At 25.5% G+C, this 10,447-nt stretch overlaps 1 protein-coding gene across 3 annotated transcripts in view; it reads left to right on the top strand.

Moving 5' to 3' along the window:
- The window catches only part of LOC117173025 (monocarboxylate transporter 9), an 80,024-nt gene extending 70,987 nt beyond the window's left edge, over positions 1-9,037 (top strand). For all 3 annotated transcript variants that reach the window (XM_033361380.1, XM_033361383.1, XM_033361381.1), the window contains 2 exons: positions 1,030-1,526; positions 8,111-9,037. In XM_033361380.1, coding sequence (XP_033217271.1) covers positions 1,030-1,526; positions 8,111-8,853 — 1,240 coding nt within the window. In that variant the 3' untranslated portion in view covers positions 8,854-9,037. The remainder of the gene's footprint in view (positions 1-1,029; positions 1,527-8,110) is intronic.
- The last annotated feature ends 1,410 nt before the right edge of the window (positions 9,038-10,447 follow it).

Genomic DNA, 10,447 nt, shown 5'->3' with positions numbered 1-10,447 from the left:
AAACATTCCAGGCATTTCTAGGATTTCGAAATGATTTCACAGAGATATCATTTTTTTTTGTAAATTTTGGAAAGTTTTAAAAATTTGACAGTTTAATCAAAGATTTCCAAAAAATTGTATAAAGATTAAAAATAATTTCACTAATATTTTGCAAAGATATCAAAGATTTGAAAATATTTCAGAACATTGCAAAAATTCCAAAATATTTTGTAAAATTTTTTTAAATTGGCAAAGATTTTTTTTTAATTTTAAATTGGCAAAGCTTTTTAAATTTTTGAAAATCGTTTCAAAGATTTGTAAAAATTTTAAAGGCTTTAAGAAATTTTACAAAGATTTGAATTATTTGACTAAGATTTCACGAAAATTTCATAAAGATTTAAACATATTTCAGAAGATTTCAAGCGTTTCAAACTTTTCCGGAAAAATTTCAAAAATGTTAAAAGTTTCAATAAATTTCACAAATATTTCAAACGATTTCACTAAGATTTCGCAAAGATATAAACGATTTGGAACTATTTCTGAAGATTTCATAAATTTTAAAACATTTTGGAAGTTTTTAAAGATATCGCAAAGATTATAATAGTTTTTATGTATCTCAATGATTTCACAAAAATTTCAAAGAATCCAGTCATTTCAAAGATTTCGCAAAGATTTCAACGATTTCTAAAAATTTCAAAAGATTTAAATATTTCCGAAATATTTTAGAAAATTGAAACTATATGAAATATTTTAGAAAGATTTGACAAAGGTTTCCGAAATTTTGCAAAGATTCCAACATATTTTTAAATATCTCAAAGATTTCATTGATTTTACGAAGGTTTTTATATCAGATTTGAAGATTCATCAACTCCAGGATCATGTTATTTTTATTATTAAAAAAATCAATTTATATCAATTCGGAAATGCAAAATAAAAAACATACAAAATTCCATGCCTTTTCCAGATCTTCCAGCTCTTGTAGCAACCTTGAATAAAGCTTTTAAAAAAACTATCATAAATTAATTATAAATAATTTTTAAAAATGTGCAGAGGGGCAGTTTTAATAACAGGTGCAATAACCCTAAACGTCTGGGCAAGTGCTCTGCTCTACGACCCCGTGGAAAAGCATTTGGTACCAGCAAAAGTGACGGAAATTGAAGAAGACGAAGAAGAGGAGGAAGAAGAAAATAATGTTGGGACCACAGTGACAGTGACGGGTCCAGAGGACGATGAAAATTTAAAAAACCAACTCATTTTGGCCAATTCGAATTCAAATTCGAATTCGAATTCGCACGCGAAAGTCAGTATCGCGACACCTTTCGTGCCAAAGAGCGCCTCGAGTGTCGCTCTAGAAAATTATAAAAATTCTCCAGTCCAGGGACGCATGAGAAAAATTAGTATGCCAACACCAAGTGCACGGGACATGACTGGACAGATGCACAGCACCCCGGCGCTTCATGCTGTTCCAGAAGGCAGACCGAGGAGGAGAATTCCACCCAAATCACCAAGTTCATCTTCCTTTAATTATATCAGCACTCCCTATCACGGTGAGCAATGAAAACTATTTATTTTTAACTAAAAATAACGAATTTTTAACAAAATAACTCAGTTTTCTACAAAAGCAATTAATTTTTTACCTAAATGATGAAATTTCATCAAAAAAAAAAAAAGAATTTTTAAACTATTAGTTGAATTCTCGACTAAAAAATATGTATTATAAACCTTAAATGAAATGTTTGATTATTCATTTTAAAAAAAAAATGAATTTTAGTCAAAATAGTTCTATTTTGTACCAAAAAAAAAAAGATGATTTAATAACCAATTTGTTGAGCTTTCTACCAAAGAAATAAACTTTCGAGTGAAATTATGGATCCTACGCAAAGAAAAATGAATTTTTAACGTTAATTTTCAACCAAAAATTGATCAGTTAAATTTACAGTTGTAAAAATTAATTTTTAAATGCGAAGAACCCATTTTAAACTAAAAAATATAAATTATAAACCTATAATGGAATGGTTGATAATTTAACAATACAAAAAAAAACTAATTTGGGACAAAATAGTTATATTTACTGCTATAAAAATGCATTTTTATCCAAATAGTTGAATTTTGAAATAAAGGATTTAAATGTTCAAAAAAATAAAACAACAAAAAAATGGATTTTCAAGTAAAATTAGAAATCTTCCACAAAAAAAAATTTTAACGAAAAAGAACGAATTTTCACAAAAATTGCTTAATTTCCTACCAAAGCAATGAATTTTCTAACAAAAATTATGAAACTTGAAGCGAAAAAATGTATTTTTAACCAATAAATTAAATTTTTTAACTAAAAAATATATATTATAAACCTAAAATGAAATGATTGATTATTCAAACAAAAAATAAACCAATTTGAGACAGTTGAATTTTCAACTAAAAAATATACATTTAAAAAAAATCGAATTTTCAGCAAAATAATTAAATTTTCTACAAAAGCAATGTCAAATTTCAAACTGAATTTATGAATAATTGATATTGTTGACCAAAAAATAAAAGAATTTCAGCCAAAATACTTATATTTCCTACCAAAAAAATGATGTTTTAACCAATTAGTTGAATTTTCTACTAAAAAAATATTTATTAAAAACCTAAAATGGAATGGTTGATTATTCACAACAACCAAAATAAACGAATTTGAGACAAAATAGTTATGTTTTCTGACAGAAAAATGTATTTTTAACAAAATAGTTGAATTTTCAACTAAAAAATATACATTTTCAAAATAAAAAAAAACAAATTTTCAACAAAATAATTAAATTTTCTACTAAAGCAATGTGAAATTTCAAACTGAAATTATGAAAATTCAACCAAAACAATATTTTAACCAATTATTTAAATTTTCAACTAAAAAAATCTAAATTATAAATCTAAAACGGAATAATTGATATTGTTGACCAAAAAAATAAACGAATTTGAGACAAAAAAGTTATATTTCCTACCAAAAAATTACGTTTTAACCAATAAGTTGAATTTTTTAACTAAAAAATATATATTTTAAACCTAAAATGGAATGGTTTCATATTAAAAAAGAGAGAATTTAAAACAAAATAGTTATGTTTTCTACCAGAATAATGAATTTTTAACAAAATAGTTGGATTTTCAACTAAAAAATATACATTTTAAAAAAAAGTAACGAATTTTCTACTAAAGCAATGTGAAATTTCAAACTGAAATTATGAAAATTCAACCAAAACAATATTTTAACCAATTATTTAAATTTTCAACTAAAAAAATGTAAATTATAAATCTAAAACGGAATAATTGATATTGTTGACCAAAAAAATAAACGAATTTGAGACAAAATAGTTATATTTCCTACCAAAAAATTACGTTTTAACCAATAAGTTGAATTTTTAACTAAAAAATATATATTTTAAACCTAAAATGGAATGTTTTCATATTAAAAAAGAGAGAATTTAAAACAAAATAGTTATGTTTTCTACCAGAATAATGAATTTTTAACAAAATAGTTGGATTTTCAACTAAAAAATATAAATTTGCAACCCAAGAATGAAACTTTCGAGTAAAATTATGAATCCTCCACAAAAAATGAATTTTTAACGTAAACCTTCAACCAAAAATTGAATAGTTAAATTATCAATTCAAAACAAAAATTTAACTAAAAACTTTAACTTAAAAAAAACGTATTTTCTACAATATAATTAAATTTTTAACTAAAGAAATGAAGTTTATAGCTGAATTTTCTACCAAACCAATGAATTTTCTAACAAAAATGATCAAACTTTAACCAAAAAAATGTATTTTTAATCAATAAGTTGAATTTTCAACTAAAAAATATAAATTTGCAACCAAAGAATAAAACTTTCGAGTAAAATTATGAATCCTCCACCAAAACAATGAATTTTGAACGTGAACTTTCAACCAAAAATTGAATAGTTAAATTATCATTAAAAAAATTAATTTTTAACCGTGAAGGACGAATGTTCAATTAAAATTATGAAAGTTCAATCAACAAAATTATTTTTAATAAATTATTTATAGTTTTAACTAAAAAGTTTAAATTGTAAACCTAACATGGAATTTTCAACTAAAAAATATACATTTTCAACCAAAGAATTAAACTTTCGAGTAAAATTGGGAGTTCTTCACCAAAAAAAAAACATGAATTTTTAACGTAGACTTTAAACCAAAAATTGAATAATTAAATTATCATTTAAAAAACGGATTTTTTTTTAATTATCAGTGAAAAAAATTAATTTTTAAACCAAAATAACGAGTATTCGCCAAACTAGTTGAGTTGTTAACCAAATTAATGAGTTTTCTAATAAACTGATCAAACTATGAACAAAAAATTAAAGATTTAGCCAAATAGATGAATTTTCAAACAAATGAATTTTCAAAGTTAAATTTCCTCCCAAAGTAGTAAAATTATCAAAGAATAAAGTTCTCAACCAAATAAATAAATAAATAATAATTCTCAACGCAAAATGGAACAATTCTCTTTTCAATATAAAAAGAAAAACGAATTTTGAACAAAATAGTTTCATTTTCAATGAAGGAGATGAATTTTGAATTAAAATTATAAATCTTTGACCAAACAATGAATTTTTGACAGAAATTTTATACTTAAAATGGAGTAGTTAAATTTTGAACAATAAAAATCAAGGTAAAATGGAATAGTTCAATTTTCATTTAAAAAATATAAATTTAAATATAAAAAGATAAACAAATTTTAAAGAAAATAGTTTCATTTCCAACCAAGGAGATGAATTTTGAACTAAAATTATAAATCTTTAACAAAAAAAAAATGATTTTTTAACATAAATTTTATACCTAAAGTGGAATATTTAAGTTCTCAATTTAAAAAAAGAATTTTGAATGAAAAATAATGAATCTTTACTAAAGTAGTTCAGTTATCAACCAAATTAATGAGTTTTCTAATAAAATGATCGAAATTCAAACAAAAAAGTGAATATTTAGCTAATTAGTTGAATTTTTAATCAAAATTATGAATTTTCCACTAAAAAATTATTTCTTAACATAAATTTTCAACAAGAAAAAAGTTAAATTATAAGTAAAACAAATTATTATGTTATGCCAAATCAAGAAAGTTTTAAATAAAATTATGAAACTTTAACTACAAAAGAACATGTTTGACCAATTAGTTGAATTTTCGAAAAAAAATCGAATTTTCAACAAAGTAGTTAAATTTTCAACCAAAGAAATGAATTTTCAAATTTAAATTTTCTTTCAAAATAGTAAAATTATCAAAGAATAAAGTTTTTAACAAACAAAAAATTGATTTTTAACGCAAACTGGAACAGTTCAATTTTCAGTTTAAAACATTCATTTGAAATATAAAAAGAAAATCGAATTTTGAACAAAATAGTTTCATTTCTAACCAAGGAGATGAATTGTGAATTAAAATTATAGATCTTCAACAAAAAATCATTTTTAACACCAATTTTATACCCAAAATGGAATAGTTAAATTATCAGTTTAAAAAAATGAATTTTTAACCCAAAATAATAAATCTGCGCCAAAATGGTTGAGTTATCAACCAAATGAATGAGTTTTCTAATCAAATAATCAAACTTTTAAAAAAAGTTAAAATTTAACCAAATAGTTTAATTTTCAACAACAAAGATCTTATTTTCAACAAAGTAATTTAAATTTTCTCGCAAAATAGTAAAATAATCAAAGAATAAAGTTTAAAAAAAAAAATCATTAATTTTTAACGCAAAATGGGAGTTACTTTCTTTCCTACACAAAACTTTTTTCTACACAAAATATTTCCTACACATAATTTAATACTGTTATATTTTTCCACACAAAACTTTTTCTACACAAAATTTTCCCTACATAGATTATAATATTCTTAAATACTTTTATTTTTTTTCTGCACAAAATATTTTTTTCACACAGAATTTAATACTGTTTAATTTTTTGTACAAAAAACTTTTTCTGCACAAAATTTTTCCTGCGCAACATTTTTTCTACACAGAAGATTTCCTACACATAATAATTTCTACACAGAATTAAATTCTAATAACATTTTATTTTAATATTTCAGTAAATGAATTGAAAAAAGCTGATTTATCAGTTATTAACTTCGTATTTATAAAATTAGTTGATTGTTTACTAATCCAGATGTATAGAAGACTCGTGCATTTTAAAACCAATTGTTAAAAAAATATCCAACAAGAATAGAATTTCAAACTGAGAAAGGAGAAATTTCAGTTAAACGATTGATTTTAAACAAAAAAAAAAAAGCTTTTCCACTAAATAGGTCAATTTTCAATTTAAAAAATGAATCTTTAACAATATATTTTAACTTTTATCCAACTAGTTGCATTATCATTTAAAAAGGATTATTTTCTAACAAAATAGTCAAATTTTCAACAAAAAAGTTGAATACTCAAGCAAAAAAGAATAATTTTTAACCAAAGAATGGCATTTTTATAAAAAAAAAATGAAATTGCTACTAAAAGAGATAAATTTTTAATCAAAATCATAAATTTTCAAAACAATAGTTGCATTTTTTGTTGAAAAAAAGACCTTCGAGTCAAAAGATAAATTTTCTCTACAAAAATTTAATTTTCAAAACAATTATGACTTTTCAGCAAAAAATTAATTTTCCATGAAAGTGGTGCATTTTCACCGTACAAAAATGAAATTTCAAACCGAAAAAGGAGAAATTTCAACTAATTCAACCTAATTTTTGAAACAATATAGTTGAGTACTCAAACAAACAAGAATGATTTTTAAACAAAAAGTTGCATTTTCATACAAGAAAATTTAATTTCTATTAAAACAAATGAAATTTTAAATAAAAAGACCAATTTTCGAAATCAAAATATTTCAATTTTTAACAAAATAGTTGAATTTTCTATCAAATAGTTACATTCTTTAATCAAAAATAAGTTTCTACGAAAAAAATTGAATCTCAATTCAAAAATTCGGGTTTTTTCAACCAAAAAGGATGAATTTGTAACAAAGTTGCTGAATTCTCGACCAAATAGTTGCATTTTTATCCAGAAAAAGATGAAATTTCTTTTAAAACAGATGATTTTTTATTTTAAAAAAATATAAATAGTTGTATTTTCATCCTAAAAAGATTCCAGTTGACTTTTTTCTTTTCACACAGAATTTAATACTGTTTAATTTTTTATGCACAAAACTTTTTCTACACAAAGTTTTTCCTGCACAACATTTTTTCTACATAGAAGATTTCCTACACATAATAATTTCTACACAGAATTAAATAGTGATAACATTTTATTTTAATATTTTAATAAATGAATTGAAAAAAACTGATTTATCAGTTATTACCTTCGTATTTATAAAATTAGTTGAATTTTTACTATTTCAGATGTATAGAAGTCTCGTGCATTTTAAAACCAGTTGTTGAAAAAATCTTTTTAAAAATACAAAATTTACTTTTTCTTAAATATCATTTATTAGTTTCTTTACTCTTATTTTTCTAATGATTTCATGGCGATTTTTAATGTTTCGTACATTACGTTATTTAGATTGTAGAAGATCATTCTTAAAAATAAATGTTCTATGGCTCTTACATAGTTATAATCGCAAAAGTTTTCTTGAGCGAAAAAAAATTCATATATACTAAAATTTTGCATTAAAAAAACATACTTACAGTGATATTAAGTATTGGTGATACAGGCGCTATAAAATAAAAAACTGTAAAGACCATTATCGCAATTAGATTGTCTAAAACCAAAAATTTTAATATTTTTCCAAAAGATGCGAGATTCGTAAAAACTTTAAAAATAGACTTAGTTAAGACTTTTTTGTAACACATTATTAAAGAATGTTATGTAAAAAAAATATAACAGTGTTAAATTATGTGTAGGAAATATTTTGTGTAGGAACAGCGTTTTCCCCCAAAATGGAAGAGATCAATTTTCATTGAAAAAAATTAATTTTAAACATAAAAAGAAAAACGAATTTCGAAGAAAATAGTTTCATTTCCAACCCGGGAGATGAATTTTGAACTACAATGATAAATCTTTAATCAAAAAATGAATTTTGAACCAAGCAACAAAGTTTTTGATTTGATGAAGTGAGTCCGAGCCCGGTTAGGGTTCTAATTATCCTATTATTTCTGCAGGAAGTACTCTCTCAGCCCTGCATCCTGAATACGCATCTACCTTAACCCTGAACGCAATAACCAGTACCTTCCGCAAATCCCCGGAGAAGAAAGCCGCCCGGGGAAAGGCCGAACCGGAGAAGAAATTCTTCGATTTCAGTCTTCTGAGGGATCCCATCTACCTCGTAATTCTGATCTCAAACTCGACAAACGCCGTGAGCTACACCAATTTCGTCATTCTCTTGCCAAGCTACGCCAAAGACCTTCATTACTCCAAAGCCCAGGGCTCGAATCTCCTGCCGATTGTCTCCATTTTCGACTTGATCGGCAGAATCGGAGGCTCGGCTCTCTCCGACGTAAAACTAATGCCCAAACACTGGTACTTCATCGGCGGTCTTTTCATTTCGGGAGTTTCGCTCACTTTCCTCCCGACGGCCTCGAACTATATGATCCTGTCGATCTACAGTGGCATTTTCGGACTCGCTTCCGGTGTCTATGTGGGAATCACAGCCGTGATTATGGCCGATATGCTGGGCACGGAAAAATTGACTTCCTCCTACGGAATTTCCCTTTTTGTTAACGGGGTTCTCCAGCTCGTGGGACCGCCGATTGTGGGCGCGATTTATCAAAAAATCGGAGCCTATGGACCCATCTTCAGCATCCTGGGGATTGTTCTGATCGTTGGCGCCTCCCTCTGGGGATTCGTGCCTTTCATCAAGAAAAGAAGGGCTGCTCAAGTCGCCAGAGATTTAGAAAAATCGTAATTAGTACTCTAGTACTTTGGCAATTTAGGAAATTCGAAAAAGTCGGTTTAATTTCGATGTATCTCGAGCTCTGAATGTTCAAATGAATTGGAACTTTTTTTTTCTTTTTCTTAGAAGTGTTTCTAGTTTAAGAACTTATCAGTGAAAACATATTGTTTCATTGGAACTTTCAGAACTTGAGGCGCATTTAATTTGGAAGCTGGGCAGTTCGAGTATTTTAACTATTAAGGCCATGTGACGAGTGGGTCACGTGACCAGATTCCTACCTTACCGCCACTTTTTTATTTCCCAACTTATATTCACACGAAATGCCACACCGAGTTGAAAATTTGGGATACTAAACAAGAAGCATTAAGAATGATGGGTCTGGCCATAAATTTGTATAATTATGAAAAAAGTTTTTTGTTATGAATAATTTTTTTTTGCTTTTTTTTATAATTATTAAAGTTCAGGACCAGACCCATCTTTCTTAGTGCTTCTTATTTATTATCCCAAATTTTCAACTCGATGTGGCGCTTCGCGTGAAAATAAGTTGGGAAATAAGAAAGGTGGCGGTAAGGTAGGAATCTGGTCACGTGACCCACTCATCACATGACCTTAATTAACCATTTTATTGGGTTTTTTTATAGTGTTTATTGGACAATCATTGCATTTTTTAATCTTTTTTTTTTAACTTGGTAGTTCTACCAATCATTCTTCTAGGATTAAGTTTTTTATTCTTGGAAACAATGCTTCCGATCGTGGTTAGTTAATTGTCTTTATTTTAATTTTTGTCTTCCAATCGTTTTATTTTATTTTATTTTTTTTTTTTACTATTTGTATTTTAATACTTTTGAAGTAGTTTTTAGAGTGTCTACCTGAAGGGCCGTACTTAAAAAATTTTTATAAACAATATAAAACAATAGTTCAGACACGAATTAAAATGTTTCAAATTTATTCATTTATTTTTTTTAAATAATTTTTTTTCACTATAAAAGATGATTTTTTAACAAAATAATTCAATTTTAAACATAATGGTTGGATTTATAACCTGAGAAAAATTAATTCCAAACAATAAAGTGTCATCGTTTATACTTCGATCAAGAAAGAATAAGTTTATTTAAAAAAAAAATTTTTTCATGCAAAAATGATGAATTTTTAACAAAATTGTTGAATTCTCTACCAAATAGTTGCATTCTTATCCAAAAAAGATTAAATTTCTCTTATATCAGATGGATTTTTATTTAAAAAATGTAAATAGTTATGTGTTTAGTTCAAAAAGATTCCAGTTGGTTTTTCATGATCAAAATATGCATTTTTATCTAAAGAAGATGAAATTTCTCTCAAATCAGATGGATTTTTATTTAAAAAATGTAAATAGTTATATTTTCATACCCAAGAGATTCCAGTTGATTTTTGAAGATCAAAGTATGCATGCTTTAACAAAAAAATAAGTTTCTACAAAAATAAAATTGGATTTTTTCAACCAAAAGGACGAATTTTTACCAAAATTTTTGAATTCTCTAATAAAAAGTTGCATTTTTATCCAAAAAAGATGAAATTTCGCTCAAATCAGATGGATTTTATTTGTAAAATATAAATAGTTATGTATTTA

This window comes from Belonocnema kinseyi, chromosome 5 (genome assembly GCF_010883055.1).
Source record: "Belonocnema kinseyi isolate 2016_QV_RU_SX_M_011 chromosome 5, B_treatae_v1, whole genome shotgun sequence".
In the NCBI taxonomy this organism is placed as follows: Eukaryota; Metazoa; Arthropoda; class Insecta; order Hymenoptera; family Cynipidae; genus Belonocnema; species Belonocnema kinseyi.
This window is presented reverse-complemented; position numbering and strand designations above follow the sequence as displayed.